Genomic DNA, 18,779 nt, shown 5'->3' on the forward strand with positions numbered 1-18,779 from the left:
GCTTTCCAACCTTCCAGAAGGCTTTCATTTCTACTTACTGTTGTTCCCCAGTTTCAAGTGGAAACTCCTAAGGTTTTGTGTTCTTTTTTTTTTGTTTCACTGTGTTCTGGGTTTTGGCTGCTTTATTTGTTTGTGTTTTTTTAAATACATACGTGTACATTTTAAATTTCTGCCCTTTTTGGCACTGCTGGAAGTCATTCTGCCAAACTTAGTGAGTTTGAGAATCCAAGGCGCCCCTGAAGGATGTGTTTCAGTAAAGCAGCAGGTGGTATTGGCTTATCTGTGATTTGATACAAATGGAAAGACCACCCTAAGAGAAGATTGAAAATGGAGCCCCTATTACAAGAAAGTTACAGATGTGCTGGAACGTGTCCAGGGGAGAAGCTGTGAGGATGATCAGGGGGCTGGAGCATCTCTCCTATGAAGACAGGCTGAGGGAGTTTGGGGCCATTAATTTGGGAGAGGAGAAGGCTCTGAGGAGACCTTATTGTGGCCTTCCAGTATCTTAAGGGGGCTACAAGAAAGCTGGTGAGGGACTTTTAGGGTATCAGATAGTGATAGGACTAGGGGGAATGGATCCGAGATAGAGGAGGGGAGATTTAGATTAGATGTTAGAAAGAAGTTCTTCCCCATGAGGGTGGTGAGACACTGGCACAGGTTGCCCAGGGAGGTGGTGGAAGCCTCCTCCCTGGAGGTTTTTAATGCCAGGCTGGATGTGGCTCTGAGCAACTTGATGTAGTGTGAGGGATCCCTGCCCATGACAGGGGGGTTGGAATTAGATGGTCCTGGAGGTCCCTTCCATCCCTGACAATTCTAGGATTCTATGAATTCTAATCCTAATTAGGATAATTAACAATGTATGGTGATGCTTATGTATACTTCTAGCACCTGTATATGAACCAACTGGTTTCAGAATCAGAGTGTATTTGGAGAATTGCCATTAGCCCATACTGTGCCTGGTAACAGTGGAATGTAGTCTATAAAAGACTTCCAAAATATACAAAGTATGAAGACCTGGATGGGTAACTGCTTCCTAGGAGACTTCATAATTTTTCTTCCTGAATACAGCTGTGCAAGGATGTCTTTAATCGTGGTTTATAAGTATACTTCAGAGGAACATTTGCGGTCTTTGGAATTCATTTGGTGCAATCTGTTATATATTTTATTGAAGTACTTTGCAGAAGAACAAGTCCCTTTGTATTTATTTTCAAGGCATTTTTCATCCTGGCAAGATGCTTACTTTTACACTGTAGTGAAGAATTTTTATTAGTCCACTCCTCTCTTCCTGCATCTGTCTTGATAATTGTTTGTTTTTTTTCTCTGCCTATTAGTCTTCAAAAGTCATTGTACGTAGCAAAGGTTTTTCCATTCAACATGAAAGTAGTGGTAACTAGGAGAGGATGTCCTAGTAATGAAATTGTTAAGAGTTATTTAACTATCAGTGCTTCTGGAGTTCTGGAGAGCAGGTGGCTATCCCTGTAATTTTTATTTGATATACAAGTATTTCAGTCACATGTGAGAAACAGAAGGCAGCAGCAGGTACTCTTTCTGTGGTCGAGTTTTGATAATTGAAATAAGCAACCTGATAAGTAAGTAGCAGTGTTTATGTTCTTAGCTTTGTGCATTTTGTGTGGCTGGACATTTTCTCTGACTACTGGTTTAAAGCTGTTAGTACTTGTGCAAATAGCTTGCAGGGTTGTAAAGATCCTTCTGCAATGCTTATGACATCAAATGACCATCATGATTGTTTTCAAATGCTAAGATAATTTGAGTGAAATCATTATTCATAGTAGTATCAGTCAGGGTTGGAAGGGACCACAAGGATCATCTAGTTCCAACCCCCCTGCCATGGGCAGGGACGCCCCACACTAGATCAGGCTGGCCAGAGCCTCATCCAGCCTGGGCTTAAACACCTCCAGGGATGGGGCCTCAACCACCTCCATGGACAACCCATTCCAGGGCTTCACCACTCTCATGGTGAAGAACTTCCTCCTCACCTCCAGCCTGAATCTCCCCACCTCCAGCTTCATTCCATTCCCCCTAGTCCTATCACTACCTGAGATCCTGAGAAGTCCTTCCCCAGCCTTCCTGTAGGCCCCCTTCAGATACTGGAAGGCCACAATGAGGTCACCTTGGAGCCTTCTCTTCTCCAGACTGAACAGCCCCAACTCCTTCAGTCTGTCCTCATAGGAGAGGTGCTCCAGCCCTCTGATCATCCTTGTGGCCCTTCTCTGGACATGTTCCAGCACCTCCACATCCCTCTTGTAACAGGGGCTCCAGAACTGGACACAGTACTCCAGGTGGGGTCTCACCAGAGCTGAGTAGAGGGGGAGGATCACCTCCCTTGACCTACTGGCCATGCTTCTCCTGATGCAGCCCAGGATCTGATTTGCTTTCTGGGCTGCAAGTGCACACTGAGAGCGCATGTTGAGCTTCTTGTCCACCAGCACCCCCAAGTCTCTCTCCTCAGGGCTGCTTTCCAGCCAGTCACTGCCCAGCCTGTATTTGTGCCTGGAATTGCCTCTACCCAGATGCAGTCTTCTCCTTCTCTTCTCCAGACTGAACAGCCCCAACTCTTTCTGTCTGAAATAGCTAAAGATAGTAAATGTGAGCATACTGAAGGTGAAAAATTAGTGTTTGGTTTAAGCTGGCATTCCTCTCCTTTTTTGTAAACAAAAATGGCATCTTTTTATCAGTCCAAAAAGATCCCCAGAAGCAATTCAAGTTATTAACTTCATTACAACATAGCAGAAACTGTTAGCATGGATACCACCATGTGGTAACGACAGGCAAGTACTTCAGGGGAAAAAAATAGAGTAATTAAAAAGGGAATTTACTTCTCTGCTTAGTATAAATTTGGACTTGTTTCTAAGCACAGAATGATGGAAAGGTAGTACAGGATGTGATCTGTGTTTTTCCAAAACTGCCTGTAAATAACTGCCTATGTTGCCAGCATATTGTTCATCCATGCATGAATGAGAAGTTAGGAGGATGCTTGTCAGGCAACTATCTTATTTGTCAAGATAATTTAATACATTGTTAATCTTTGAACCAGAGGCTTTTCCATCAAATGTAGTCACTGTTTCCAGTACTCCAAGGGTAGGGATGCCTGGTTTGCTCTCCAATGTTCTTAGCGATGAAGATCATCCATTGGTGGTATTTCAGGTACTCAAATAGCTATAGATTTTACAATGCAAGGATATGTCAATGGAAATTGGTAATAGCACATCCATTTGTCAATTTTCAGTAATTTTACTATCACTTTCCACATATTGTAGCAAAGGCAAATTGCATCCTAGGCTGCATCAAAAGAAATGTGGCCAGCAGATTGAGAGAGGTGATTCTGCCACCTTACTCTGCTCTGGTAGGGCCTCACCTGGGGTACTGTGCTCAGCTCTGGAGCCCTCAACCCAGGAAAGACATGGACCTGATGGAGCAGGTCCACAGTAGGGCCACAAAAATTATCATGAGGCTGGAACATCTTTCCTGTGAGGATGGGCTGTTGGAGCTGGGATTGTTCAGCCTGGAGAAGAGAAGACTCTGGAGAGACCTGATAATGACCTTCCAGTCTCTGACAGGACCTACATGAAGGCTGGAGAGAAACTGCAGTGATAGGAGGAAGGGAAATGGTTTTAATAAGAGAAGAGTAGATCTAGGTTGGATGTTAGGAATGAGTTCTTTGCCACGAGGGTGGTAGAACACTGGAACAGGTTGCCCAAGGAGGTAGTTGAGGCCTCATCACTGATTCAGCTCAGACTTGACAAGGCTCTGAGCAACCTCATCTGGCAGACGATGTTCCTGCTGGCTGCAGGGGATGTTGGACTAGGCGACCTTTGGAGGTCCCTTCCAAACCAGACCATTCTATGATTTGTCTAAAACAGTACTTGAATTTGGAGGAGATACTGGGGAACAGTGTGGGGACGGAATTTCCTTTCTTTCTCAGCCTCCAGAAGGATGTGAATACCAGTTCCTACACAAAAATTCTCTAGCATCCAAGTTTACAGCTGTACAGCATCAGAAGGAGGATGTATCAGCTCATGGGTGCAGGAAACAGATTTTTGTGAAGAACAGATGTAAGGCTGGAGCAATTTCATATATTTAAGCTTCTTTTGTGATGTGGTGGGTTGAAATTACCCCCAAAATAAAAGTGCCAGACCAGCTCAGTTGGAAAGCAAATGAAGCTGTATTTACAAGCACAGATACAATCTGGAAATACGAAATGCAGTGAATATGTACAAAATACACAATATTTACATGGATTTACAATTTATAAACAGCACAAGAATCTCCTTGGACAAACCCAGGGCACTACTAATAGCTTCCTGTTCCCTTCCCCCACCCTACATAAGGTAAAATAGAGAGAAGAGCAGACAGTAGCTTGCTAGCACTTAGCCACAACAAGAATACAGCCAATGTCAGCAAGGCATCAGAAGCAACCAGCTGGTATCTGCCAGAGTGAAGGAAGTGGAAATGAGAGTTAGTTTACACAACTAAGTTTATGTTAGTTTGCAGACCTATGGGATTACTTAGACCTTATCATGATATTCTGGGTAATTTAGTTACATTCTACCACTTTTCTACTCAGCCTGTGGAAAATATTCCTAGGCGTCAGTCTAAAACTGCCACACCTGAGGTAATCTTTCATTATTGTTGCTGTAATTTTTCACAATGTTTTGAACTCTGGATATTTAGGATAGCAAAATAAAATTAGGAATATGCAGATTCTGCTGCTTTGTATTTTAATATGAAAAAGGGAATAAGAAGATGTGGAAGAAATTTGAAAATCAAGCTGAGGCATCATGAATGCCATTGCATTCAACAGTGGCTTACCAAATAAAAGGGAGACGAGATGAGGTTGAATTATTTTTTCAAAGTAAAAAGTTTTCCTGTATCCTACTGAAAGGAAAGAAAATCGAGGCAATCCTAGGCACAAATCCAGGCTGGGCAGTGACTGGCTGGAAAGCAGCCCTGGGGGTGCTGGTGGACAAGAAGCTCAACATGCACTCTCAGTGTGCACTTGCAGCCCGCAAAGCCAATCAGATCCTGGGCTGCATCAGGAGAAGTGTGGCCAGCAGGTCGAGGGAGGTGATCTTCCCCCTCTACTCAGCTCTGGTGAGTCCCCACCTGGAGTACTGTGTCCAGTTCTGGAGCCCCTATTACAAGAGGGATGTGGAGGTGATGGAAGGTGTCCAGAGAAAGGCCATGAGGATGATCAGAGGGCTGGAGCACCTTTCCGGACAGACCAGTCCAGACCAGACTGAAGGAGTTGGGGCTGTTCAGTCTGGAGAGGAGAAGGCTCCGAGGTGACCTCATTGTGGCCTTCCAGAAGGGGGCCTACAGGAAGGCTGGGGAAGGACTTCTCAGGATCTCAGGTAGTGATAGGACTAGGGGGAATGGAATGAAGCTGGAGGTGGGGAGATTCAGGCTGGATGTGAGGAGGAAGTTCTTCACCATGAAAGTGGTGAAGCTCTGGAATGGGTTGTCTATGGAGGTGGTTGGGGCGCCATCCCTGGAGGTGTTTAAGAGCAGGCTGGATGAGGCTCTGGCCAGCCTGATCTAGTGTGGGGTGTCCCTGCCCGTGGCAGGGAGGTTGGAACTAGATGATCCTTGTGGTCCCTTCCAACCCTGACTGATACTATGATACTATGAAAATACTTAAGAACATCAATCGAATATATATATGTATATGTTTTTTTAAAGTTATCTGACTCAAAGTGGACCATGCTTACAGAGTTACAAGAAATTATGGCATATGTCCAAGTGAATTGTCTGAGCAGTGTGTATTTCGTCTCTTGCTGTAGTATGGCTATTCTACTTTTCCATATTTAGGGAATAAATTTCTCTAGGTTAAAGCATGATATTAAAAAAAAAAAAAAGATCTCTTAAGGCTTCTCATTTCTTCTTCCACTTCACAGAATTATAAGAGTTTGGGAGTATTCCATCTCTAGAGGCCACATTTATGAGGGAATGAGTACCTTTAACTGCCTTGTGACTTTTAGCCTCAGTAAGGAAAAGTCAGACTCTTTTAGGGCCACTTTTGTGCTGTCACAGGTGGCAGAAATCTGAGCCATGAGCTATGACTGCTCAGTGTTCCTTGGTTTGGGTTTTGTGGTCCTTGCTGTCTGCTTTTTCCCCCCCTTATCTTTTCAAGACATCAGGTTTTCAGATTTGCTTCAGATGGACTTCATCTTGAAACTGGGTAATTTCTCAGATGTGATGTTGGCTGTCTTTTGGTCATTGTGAGGGTTTTGTGCATTTAAATTTTTGTTTGTTTGTTTGGTGTTTTAGGTGTTGGTTGTTTGTTTATTTTGTTCCTATTTCCTGCTTTGCCTGCACACACACACACACACACACACACACGCCCTAACACAGAAGTGTATCACAGTATCACTAAGGTTGGAAGAGACCTCGAGGATCATCGAGTCCAACCTGTCACCACAGACCTCATGACTAGACCATGGCACCAAGTGCCACGTCCAATCTCCTCTTCAACACCTCCAGGGATGGTGACTCCACCACCTCCCTGGGCAGCACATTCCAATGACGAATGACTCTCTTGGTGAAGAACTTTCTCCTCACCTTCTCCTCAAATGAGGGAAAAGGAATACACAAAAACTCTGTGTTGAGAGAGAAAGAGTTAAGAGTTTAATATAAATGAGATAATATAAATGCACAATTACCTTAGCTAGTAATACAATGCATGATTACCTTAGATTAACCTATTTGCAGAAAAAGCACAGTAAAATGCAGGAAAAAAAACCCAAACCAACCAAAAAACCAGAATAAAAGAAAGCCAGGGAGCTACCCCACTCCCACCCATCTCCCCACCATTCCTGTGGAAAAGAGTCAGCACCCAGAATCAGCAACCAGAACAGGAGGCCTCTTGTATTACAATCTGAACTTCTAGCCCCATCATACTTTGCTCCAGCCAGCACTTCCATTTGGAAGCTGGCTTGAGGGCTTTGAATAACAGGAGTAAACATTCAACCTATGGCAAAGCCCCATTTGAAAAGGCTTAATCGAAGTCATTCAGCGTTACCTGGAATACTGCTTATGACAGAGCTCTTCTGGAAAGCACTTAACAGATTTTATCAGGCATTAGAGGGATCTTAATTTGAATTCACAGTTAGAGGAATGGCTGCATATTCTGCTATCCTTGGCAGTAGCAAATGTCTTTGTAATAGTTATCTACTGTCAAACAGCTGTTGTACTAGATGGTTTAAAATCGCCAGTGTGTGATAAGATTCTTTTCCTCCAGCAGCTTATTAAAGTGGCTTCCATTTTCTCTTTCATATTACCAGGAGACAATTGCTAAAGAATAGTTCTTGTTTAAAATTTGAGAAAAAGATTAATTCTTGTTTAATAGTAGGGATTAAAAATATATAATTGCATGGTTAATTAGAGTCTTAAAATTAAAGAGAGCTCAAATGTTAAAATGAGAAAAGGAAATTGAATGTCTCTAAACCAGCTAATTCCAGGCTTGGGGGATAAGGAGCAACAGTACATCAGTCCAACTATATGCTGAGCTTGTTAGCCCTTTCCAGTATAGTGTAACTAGTGATAAATAGTGTAAATAGTGATTTATTTACATTTTAACACTTTTCTGTTCAAGATCTATGGAAAATTTTAAAGGTACAGCCTAAAACTACTACAGAAGGCAGGCTTATTTAGGAGGTAGATCCAAGGAGAGAGCGGCAATAGCAGTGATCATCTGCCTGCCCTGAGCACATTGGCAGTATTGCATTGCAGGTCACTCATCTACATTTGGAACTGGCTGATTGACAGGAGAAGAAAATGGATATGGACCTGTAACTAGGTGGATCTCTGCAGAAGGTGTAGGCATAAGAAGCCATTGATAAACTGCAAGAACAATTAGAAAAGTACCAAGAAAGCTCTTGAAACTTGGACAGCCTTTGGAAGGCTATGGCATGAGATAAAAGCTGTTTGGTTAGAATGTGGGAGAGATGTCCAAATTGCTTTTGGCTAGAGATCAGCGGAGGGAAATGCTTGGCAGGATTTGTAGTTGCTTGGAGCGATTAGACATCCCCTTTTTCAAAAGCTGTCAGAGGTTGGGTATCCACAGGCCAGGTGTCTGCAGAGCAGCTGTTCTCCATGGGATCCCAGTGGGAAGCAAAATGCTAGCCAGTCTTTTAGCAAGGCAGTGTATCCACAAATACCCTATTTCTGTCAGAACTTGGTCCCTGTTGGCCCAAGCAATGTTTCTGGCCTCCTTCACTGGGCTACAACCTGCAATCTTTCATTGGTTTTACTTTCCCCAAGTGTTGTTTTTTTTTCCTGACACCTTTTTACTGATCTTTAAATTAGGTGAATAAACATTTTTTAGGTTTTTTGTTAAATCCCTCTTAAAGCAGCTGTATGTATGCAGAGATTGTGATTTCAGTGAGTTGAAGTGCTTCACGAGAGAGGGACTCTTGCCTAATGGCCACAGATGAAAGAGTGTGGGGAAGGGTGAGGGAAGAGGGACACAGCAACATCCAGGCATGAAAACCTGGAATAACTTAGCAGCTGCTGAGTTTGGGCCTTGGGGATGAGGTATTCAGGGATAGAGTAAAGTGCAAGCATTATTAGGCCTTAAATGCAGAGTCAGTAGCAGAACTGGTAATCTGCAAGTGGTATTATTTAAAATGATACTCTCTCTCTTTTTTTTTTTTTTTTTTTAATAACACTACTGTTTATTTAGATGCTTTGGTTTGGTTTGATTTGAGTTTTTCTTTTTTAGGCTTTGAATAGCCAGTGCAGAATTGCATATGCATTCCCAGCTAACTCTAGGCTGGCATAGTATTAAATGCACACTAATGAGAAGAAAGATTTTGTTGTTTTTGTGCATGCACAGGTGTAATGGTTTAGTGCAAGGGCTAACCTGCCTGCTCCCCCAGCACAAGACTGAGGGGAAAAGTAACACACACAGTTCAGGCTTGAGATAAAGAGATAAGAGTTTAATATAACATCTCATAATCACAATGAATAATTACCTTAGTTAATAATCTATCGAATAATACAATGCATGATTACCTTAGCTTAGCCTATTTGCAGAAGCATTGTGAAATACAGGGGAAAAGCAGAATAAAAGAAAGAGCCTAAACCAGTGAGCTACCCAATTCCCTCCCTTCTCACCACCATGCCTGCAGAAAGAAGCCAACACCCAAGACCCAGAACCCCAAAACAGAAACTGGAACAGGAAGCCTCTCATGTTGCAATCTGAAGCTCAAGCCCCACAGTTTGCTTCAGTTAGCACTTTCATTTTTGAAGCTGGCATGATGGTAGCATGGTGTGGATAACAGGAACAGATTCAACTCAACCCATGACAACAGGTGTGGTAGTTTCAGGTTGTGCCTGGAAAATTTTCCACAGGCACAGCCTGAGACTACCACAACAGGATAGTCCCAGTTTTGAGCTGCCTGTGGTCAAAATGACTTGAATTATTGATGAAGGGCAAGCAAAGATGGTTTACCAATTGTCCAGAACTGCTCAGCTGTCTGCAGTTACTTGTGCTGATCTACCACAACATTTTTCTCTTGACTGCATGTCTGAGGGGTGGAGGATATATATCTTTTTTTTTCTTTGTCATATGTGTGTCAAAAAAATACCGTGAGTGTATATTTTTAAAATGAATTTGTGTCTGGTAGTTTCATAGAATCACAGAATTGTTAAGGTTGGAAGGGACCTCAAGGATCATCCAGTTCCACCCTCCCTGCCATGAGCAGGGACCCCTCACAACATATCAGGTTACTCAGAGCCACATCCAGACTGGCCTTAAAAACCTCCAGGGATGGGGCTTCCACCACCTCCCTGGGCAACCTGTTCCAGTGTCTCACCACCCTTATGGTGAAGGACTTCTTCCTAACATCTAATCTGAATCTACCCATTTCTATTTTTGTTCCTTTTCCCCTAGTCCTATCGCTGCCTGACACCCTAAAAAGTCCCTCCCCAGCTTTCTTCTAGGCCCCCTTAAAATATTGAAAGGCCACAATTAGGTCTCCTTGGAGCCTTTTCTTCTCCAGACTGAACAGCCCCAACTCTCCCTAGTCTGTCCTCATAGGAGCGGAGCTCCAGCCCTCTAATCATCCTTGTGGCCCTTCTCTGGACATGCTCCAGCACCTCCAGATCCTTCCTGTAATAGGGGCTCCAGATCTGGATGCAGTATTCCAGGTGGGGTCTCACCAGAGCAGAGTGTTTTTTTAACTCTGAATCTTAATCTATTAAAGAGTTCTGACAGGTCATTGGTTTGTATCTCCAGATTAAAAGATTTTATTTTCTCATTTCCAGGAAATTGAAAAACGAGCTTCTGGAAGTGAGAAGGAAAGGCGGAAACCGGCACTGCCCACAGGACAACAGCAGGGTCTGCGTTCGCTGCCAGAAAAGCCTGGGCTTAATCTTTGACAGAGGAGAGCTGTGCCAAACCTGCAAACTGCGAGTGTGCAATAAGTGTCGTGTGGTGGGGGCCGATGGGCAGTGGAAGTGCTCAGTCTGTGCCAAGATTGCGTAAGTTGTGCAGCTTTCCTGAAGGCATTTAGCAAGATTACTGCTCGTGCTGCTCTGCGAGCAATTCTGTGCTGATGTTGCTGCTTCACACTCCCTAAGCACAAAAGCCTATGTGCAGCAAGTACACAAGAGGCTTCTCTGGTGCTTGTATTTGCTGCACTGTTTTGCAGCTTTCTTTTCTCTTTTTTTTTTTTTTTTTTAAGTTCCAAGCCAGTTTCAACGAGCTTGCTTGCTAAAGAAAGCTGCAGGCATCACAGATAGTAAGCTGTTGGTGGGTAATTATGGTGGGTTGAAATTACCCCCCAAAACAAAATGTGCCAGACCAGGTCAGTTGAAAGCAAATGAAATGATGTTTACAAGCACACTAAAATCTAGACATATGAAATGCAATGAATGTGTACAAAATATGCAATATTTACATGTATTTGCAATTTATAAACAATACAAGAACACCCTGTGGATGAAACCGGGGGGCTACCAACAGCCTCCTCCTCTTTCCTCCTTTTACCCTGTACACAGGACAAGAGAAAGAGCAGATGGTGCCTTGTTAGTATTTAGTCACAAGAAGACACCGCCAAGGTCAGCAACAGCCAAGCAAAAGCCATCTAGTATCTGCTAGAGTAAAGAAACATAAAAGAGAGAGAATTAGTTTATACAACTAAATTCATGTTAGTTATCAGAGCAATGGGATCATTTGGACCTTGTCATTATTTTCTCTTTTACATCCAATGGTAATTTATTTACATTCTACCTCTTTCTACTCAATCTGTGGAAAATTTTCCTAGGTGTTAACCTAAAACTACCAGAGTAATACTCTGAAAATGACAGAAAACCAGCCAGTGACAGTCTATTCACATAGAATCATAGAATTATAGAATAGTTTGGCTTGGAAGGGACCTCCAAAGGTCATCTAGTCCAACTCCCTCTGCGGTAAGCAGGGCCATCCTCTGCCAAATCAGGTTGCCCAGAGCCCTGTCGAGCCTTACCTTGAATATCTCCAGGGATTGGGCCCAAACCACTTCCCTGGGCAACCTGTTCCAGTGTTCCACTACCCTCATGGTAAAGAACTTGTTCCTAATATCCAACCTAAATCTAAATTCTCTAGTTTGTGTGATAAAGACATAGATGTAAGAATCAAGTAATCAAAATTAACAAAAGAGAATTAAGCACAAGTGAGGTCTGTATGCTCTGATTGATACAGTAAGCAGACTTGTAAGGAAAGAGAGAGAGAAGCTGTGAGCCCAAGCATTTTATACTGTTTACAGTAACTGAACATCTCTGCATGAGAAGAGAGAGCCTTGTTTATGTCTCTGTTAGCGATCATTCAAAAGTAAATTGTGCCATAGTGGGAGGTAAAACAAAAAGGTTTACTGCATTTCTCACAGCTGGAGAACCAGGCAGCTGGTTCTCTTGCATGTTAAGGCGTGAGTATAGTTTTTGTGCAGCGTTCAGGGTCTGTCAGAGGCCTGAGTTTGAGGTAGGGTAGGAGCAGGTCTGTGCATCTTTTGTGCATCTTTCCCAGTTGGATTGGAAGTTGAGATGCCAGAGGTACACAGTTATCTTTCCCCCTGCTTTTGAGATCTCCAGTGGTTCTGAGTGGGCTGGCCTGGCAAAAGTCTGTGACTGGATTCTGCAGCCATCTGTGATGGGACAAGTGGCCATGTCAGTGATAGGTTTGGGTCAAGCACCCTCTTTGTGCAGTGTTTAAGGGTGTCTCAGGGACCTGATTCCAACACAGAGCAGTAGCAAGACTGTGCAGCTCCTGGTGTTGTTCCAGTTTGCTCAGTTGTTTAGAGGTCAGGAGTATGAATCTGAGCTTTGCCTCTGCTTGTAATGTCCCTGATCTCTCTGCCTGGACTGATACAAAAGGAGCCTAGGTCTTGTTTCTACAGCCTCTTGTGATGTCACAGGTGACTGGCTCTGTGTTAGGGTAGTGGTGAGCTCACTGTTTCTGCATGTGTTACAGCTAGTGTAGGAGCAGCACCTGGCCTGTGCATCATCTGGTATTGTCCCATTTGTCTTGGTAGTTGAGTAACCACAGCTATGACCTTTGTTCCTACTTGTAACATCCATGATCTTTCTGCCTGGGCTGATTCAAAAGGAGCCTGAGTGTGGCTTCTGCAGCCTCTTGTGATGTCACAGGCAGCTGGGTCTGGAGCAGGGTAGTGGCTAACTCATTCTTCCTGCAACATTTTATGGTCTCTCAGGGACTTCTTTTACAGGTAGTGTAGGAGCAGGATCTGGCCTGTGCATCAGCTGGTGTCATCCCAGTTGGCTCAACAGTTGAATTGCCAGGGTAAAAAGCTGCCATTTGCAGGTGGAATATTGAGCATGGAGAATGAGGGTAGCAGATCTCAGTGCACAAAACCAGAGATCCAGTATTTTAACACAAGGTTTAAAGTGAATAAACAAAACTAGATGTTATATATTCAAAGGTATTTACTTCGAAGGATAATTCACATGACTGAAATGGTAAAAATTGGATTTTATAGCTTGACTCAGTAAGATAACCATGAAGGAAAGAAGAAATTGTACTGGGCAACAAAAGTCATTTCTGTATCAAAATTACATGCCTTTTTGTAAATTGTATCAAAGTGTGAAGCCAAGCTGTTAGTTACATAAGGCTGCTGCTATCTAGATGGTTAGTGGAAAATTAATACTGCAGGACATGGAGTTTAGAGTTTGTGACTTTTAACTTTAGCTTTAGGAAGTTAACATCTGGTTACACTTAGGTGCCTTAACCTCTGCAGCCAGTGGGGCACATCCAGAGGACAATGTCTCACCTCTTAAGATGAAACATGTGTAAGTGCCTGATTATGTGAAATGATTTTGCATTGGAAGGGGCCTGGCTGAGTTCTTTGTGCTTTGCTTCAGCCAGTTCCTGAGATGATCTCAGTGCTGTGCCTTTCAGAACTGATGGGGTGCAGGTGAGATGACAAGAGTGGAGAATGGGAAGCACAGTATTACTCTTTAAAAATGAAGAGAGGAAGGACAAGGCATTTGCTGACCCTGTCAAGTTACCTTCAATTTTCTGAAAACACTGAAACAAATGATTGCTCTGCTGTCTGAAAGCCTAGAGAAAATGACAAGATAATGAGTAAGAGCTGACTCAAGAACAAATAATGTCAAAACCAAATAATTTCCTCCTTTGATAAGGTGACAGACCTTGTGAAGACAGGAGGATCTGTTGATGTCTTGTAACTTGACTTAAGTGAACCTTTTGATACTTTCTCTTGTGCCATTCTAACAAGCTCATAAACAAAGGGAACTATACCCTGGAATAAACCCTGTCAGTGTAATTGCAGACCAGCCTGGAAAATTGTGAAGCTCCCTTCTCAGAGTAGTTATGGACATTTCACTGTCAAGAAAAAGCAAAGCAAAGCACTAGTACAGAGCAAACTATTTCCTGGTCCTCTACTGATAAGTATTTAAGTTAAGGACTTCAAAGATGTAGTAGATGAGTTTGCCAGTTACACCTGCAGGTGCTGCCGGCTTGCTGAGGGACAGGATTAGGATTCAAAGTGATGCTTACAATTTAGAGAAGTGATTTGAAGAAAAAGCAAGGGGTAGCTCCCTATGGGCATGTGGAAGTACTGCATTTGGGCAAAAACAGCTGCAGAAACATAAAATGAGGATAAAAGCAGTTTATGCAGCTGTTCATTGTTGTACTTAATGAAAAGCTGAACATGAATCAACATTTTCTGCTATAGAAAAGTCCATCCTCACACAGGAAAATGTGCAAGCAGAATTATGATCTGCATAGAATCATAGAATGGTCTGGGTTGGAAGTGATCTCCCAAGGTCATCTAGTCCATCTAGTAAACAAGGGCATCCTCAACTAGATCAGGTTGCTCAGAGGCCTGTTAAGCATCACCTTGAACAACTGCAGGGATGGGGCCTCAATCACTTCCCTGGGCAACCTGTTCCAGTGTTCCACCACCCTCATGGTAGAGAACTTGTTCCTAACATCCAATCTAAATCCACTCCAGTGTGAAACCATTGCCCCTCATCTTGCCACTACAGGCCTTTGTAAACAGTCCCTTTCCAGCCTCCTTGCAGGCCGCTCCTCAGGTACTGGAAGATCACTATTAGTTTTCCCCAGAGTTTCACTTCTCCGGGCTGAACAACCCCAGCTCCTTCACCCTGTGCTTGTAGCAAAAATGTTCCAACCCCCTGATCATTTTCATGGCCCTCTACTGGACCTGCTCCATCAGGTCCATGTCCTTCCTGTGTTGAGGGTTCCAGAGCAATGATGCAATCCTGTTTTATGTAGCACGCCTCTTACTAGCTAACTAGAGAATGTTCAGCAGAAAATAGTGACCAATACCATGGCATACACAGTATGTCAAGAGGAAAGTATATGTGATACTTACATTGAAAGGAAAGAATTTAGGTTAGGTGGCATGAATATTGATACAGCTTGGAGAGGTTGCAGAATCTTATTTTAAAAACAGGTTGGATAAATCTCTCTCAAGAATGATGATATCAGTAGGGACAGTTGTAGCTTGGGACTGAAAAGTAAATGAGGTACAAACCGTCTCTACTTCTTATGGTTGTGCTGCAATGCTGTATGGCAAGGAGTGGTCTTAGAAAACAGCTTGAAAATTAATTGTGGTTGAAGCTTGCCTTGAAGTTGTTACAAACCATGGTGTAATTTGCTTGCACAGTGCTAACATTTGGAAGTGCTGAAATTCTGTTTTGGTGTTGGGAATCTTTATTAAATTGTAATATTCTGTCCTTTCTTTTTGTTCATGTAGTGCTTTTACAAGACTATATTGACAGTTAATGATCTGTAAAAAGCCTGTGTGGGCAGTGCAGAGATTAAAGTTTGAGATGGGTATTTCAGTTAAATTATTGCACACAGTTCTAGCTTAAATTCTTTAAGTTCTCCTTTCCTTTCTCACACTTCAGTGAGAAACACAGGGGAAAATCAGGAGTTTTAGGCTTTTTGAATTACATTTTGAGGAGGAGCTGATTAAGTTCAAGTGATTAGGGCCTTTGGCAAGATTAATAGGCAGACAGCAAGGAAATGAAAATAGGAATTGAGTGTTAAGAGACAGTTATGCTGTGTGAGTAGGGAAGATAGAACGAAGGGAAGAAACTCTTAGTTCTATGTAGCATCAATCTGTGTAGAGTGTTTGTGCCTGTCAGACTGGATGGTTTCACCATGCTAGTGGCTTTGCAAAAAGCATTAGGAAACTTATTTTTATCACATCCTTTTAGCAACCTTGATAAACGAGTCTAGGTTAACTTTGATATCTGCATAGACTCTAGCACCTTCTGTGCTGTTCCACTGGCAGAGCCAGATTATACTGTTCTTAGAATGTCTATTTATGTTGTCATATGTTCTGTGAGACCCTTAAAAGGCAGGGAGAAGGATTTGTGGCCTTTGGGAACTCTTTGCAGTTTTGATGTTGTAGCAGATCTTGACTGTTCTGCCAAAATTATCCTCAAGAATGTCTATTAGGTGGTGTTGACAGTAACCTGTACAAGCTCTGTTATTCAGTCATCAGTTATACCAGTTATTCAGAAGCAAGTTTGTCAGAAATGTAGGGAAGCTTACTGTGTTGTATCTGGTGTCAGCAAAGGTCTGATAGTGGGTGTTGAGTATGTTCCGTCAAAGAGAGGCTGACAAGTACTACAGAAAGTTACTGCAGAAATATGTTGAATTCCACAGGTCATTTAAAATGGTTGCTGAAACAACATCTTGTGGCAATAAATGAAAATATCAGCCAGCTTCTGCCTGTGGCTTTGTTTAATACATTTTGACCTTTCTTTCCTTCCAAGCATCCTGAGACCTGCCTACCCACGCATAACGCAGGCCTTTGGGATACCTGTAGTACAAGCACAAGGACATTCTGCCAGCCAGAACATTTTCATATGGCAAGAAGTGAATCTGAATCCTCTTCTCCAAAATAATCTTTAGAGCATTTCATCTGCCATTTTCTGAAGTCAGATATGCCTGAATGACAGCTTATGGTGATGGGGAGGCTCATGACAGCACATCAGTTACATCCTAAATAGTTTTCAAGAAGAGATTCAGGGAATTTGAAGGAAGAGAATTGTATATGACTAGTGAGAGATGTTTGTCAGTATTAAGTATAACGAACTTAGTTTTATGTATAAATTGTCTTATTCACAGTTACTGAAAAATACTGAGAAAATAACTGGGCAGTTGTGGTTTTTCTCATGGGAGTTTTTACCAGCTGGAAAAAGTTGCAAGATAAAACATTGCAAGGTCAAGAGGGTTAGAGGTAAGACTTCTGCCAAATTCTTAGTTCTGAGTGCAGCAACTGAGGGCAGAGAACAAAACAGTCTTTATTTACATGATTGTGTGTTTGATCCCATTGTAGCCTTTACTGAGGTAAATCGAGTGTGAATGTAGCAACACACTTGATGAAAGAGGAAGCTTTCTGCTCCATTCCTCATATACAAAGACTAGAGATCCTCAGGAGGTTTCAAACATAGGTGTTAATAGAGAAACTTTCACAGAAACACAGAATCACAGAAACATTCAGAATAGAAAAGATTCTCAGGACCACCAAGTCCAACCAATAACCCTGCTCTGCAAGGTTGACTCTTAAGCCGTATCCCCAAGCACCACATCCAAATGACCTTTAAACACATCCAGGGTTGGTGACTCAACCAGCTCCCTGGGCAGCACATTCCAATGCCTGACCACTCTTGCTGTGATAATTTTTTTCCTAATGTCCAGCCTAAACCTACCCAGTTGCAGCTTGAGGCCATTCCCTCTTGTCCTATCAGTAATTACCTGTGAGAAGAGACCAGCACCAGCCTCTCCACAACCTCCTTTCAGGTAGCTGTAGACAGTGATGAGTTCTCCCTTTCAATTAAGGCAACTTTTTTTCTCTGCAACTTCTTAAAACATGATCACTTTGTGTTTTAAATTTATCATCTAAAATGATGAATAGGCTGAGGGAAATCAAGTTCTTCAAGCACTGTACTGAATATTTTGCATCTACTGCCAATGCCTTTATTTTCATAGTTTCATTCAGGGTTGGAAGGGACCACAAGGATCATCTAGTTCCAACCCCCCTGCCATGGGCAGGGACACCCCACACTAGATCAGTCTGGCCAGAGCCTCATCCAGCCTGCTCTTAAACACCCCCAGGGATGGGGCCTTGATCACCTCCCTGGACAACACATTCCAGGATCTCACCACTCTCATGGTGAAGAACCTCCTCCTCACATCCAGCCTGAATCTCCCCACCTCCAGCTTCATTCCATTCCCCCTAGTCCTATCACTACCTGAGATCCTGAGAAGTCCTTCCCCAGCCTTCCTGTAGGCCCCCTTCAGATACTGGAAGGCCACAATTAGGTCACCTCGGAGCCTTCTCTTCTGCAGACTGAACAGCCCCAACTCCCTCAGTCTGTCCTCATAGGAGAGGTGCTCCAGCCCTCTGATCATCCTCGTGGCCCTTCTCTGGACACGTTCCAGCACCTCCACATCCCTCTTGTAATAGGGGCTCCAGAACTGGACACAGTACTCCAGGTGGGGTCTCACCAGAGCTGAGTAGAGGGGGAGGATCACCTCCCTCGACCTGCTAGCCACACTTCTCCTGATGCAGCCCAGGATCTGATTGGCTTTCTGGGCTGCAAGTGCACATTGAGAGCTCATGTTGAGCTTTTTGTCCACCAGCACCCCCAAGTCTCTCTCCTCAGGGCTGCTTTCCAGCCAGTCACTGCCCAGCCTGTATTTGTGCCTGGGATTGCCTCGACCCAGATGCAGGACCCTGCACTTGCTCTTATTGAACTTCATGAGGTTGGCTTGTGCCCACCTCTCCAGCCTGTCCAGGTCCCTCTGGATGGCCTCCCTTCCCTCCAGTGTGTCTGCTGCACCACACAGCTTGGTGTCATCAGCAAACTTGCTGAGGGTGCACTCAATGCCACTGTCCATGTCCCCCACAAAGATGTTGAACAAGACAGGTCCCAGGACTGATCCCTGAGGGACTCCGCTTGTCCCTGGCCTCCACTGGGACATGGACCCATTGACAGCCACTCTTTGGGTGCGGCCATCGAGCCAGTTCCTTATCCATCTAGTGGTCCACCCATCAAACCCATGTGTCACCAGTTTGGAGACCAGGATGTGGTGCGGGACAGTGTCGAAGGCTTTGCTCAGGTCCAGGTAAACGACATCAGTTGCTCGCCCCTCATCTATTAATTTTGTCATCTGCTCATAGAAGGCCACCAGGTTGGTCAGGCAGGATTTGCCCTTGGCAAAGCCATGCTGACTGTTCCCAATCACCTCTTCACTA

General features: G+C 43.5%; 1 protein-coding gene across 3 annotated transcripts in view; it reads left to right on the top strand.

Moving 5' to 3' along the window:
- SYTL5 (synaptotagmin like 5) overlaps positions 1 to 18,779 on the top strand; it is a 102,469-nt gene that overhangs the window by 36,099 nt on the left and 47,591 nt on the right. For all 3 annotated transcript variants that reach the window (XM_068155068.1, XM_068155071.1, XM_068155072.1), the window contains exon 3: positions 10,288 to 10,503. In XM_068155068.1, the coding sequence (XP_068011169.1) occupies positions 10,288 to 10,503 (216 nt within the window). The remainder of the gene's footprint in view (positions 1 to 10,287; positions 10,504 to 18,779) is intronic.

Source organism: Melanerpes formicivorus, unplaced genomic scaffold (genome assembly GCF_026170545.1).
Source record: "Melanerpes formicivorus ecotype bairdi unplaced genomic scaffold, bMelFor1.0.p_v2 SCAF_30, whole genome shotgun sequence".
In the NCBI taxonomy this organism is placed as follows: Eukaryota; Metazoa; Chordata; class Aves; order Piciformes; family Picidae; genus Melanerpes; species Melanerpes formicivorus.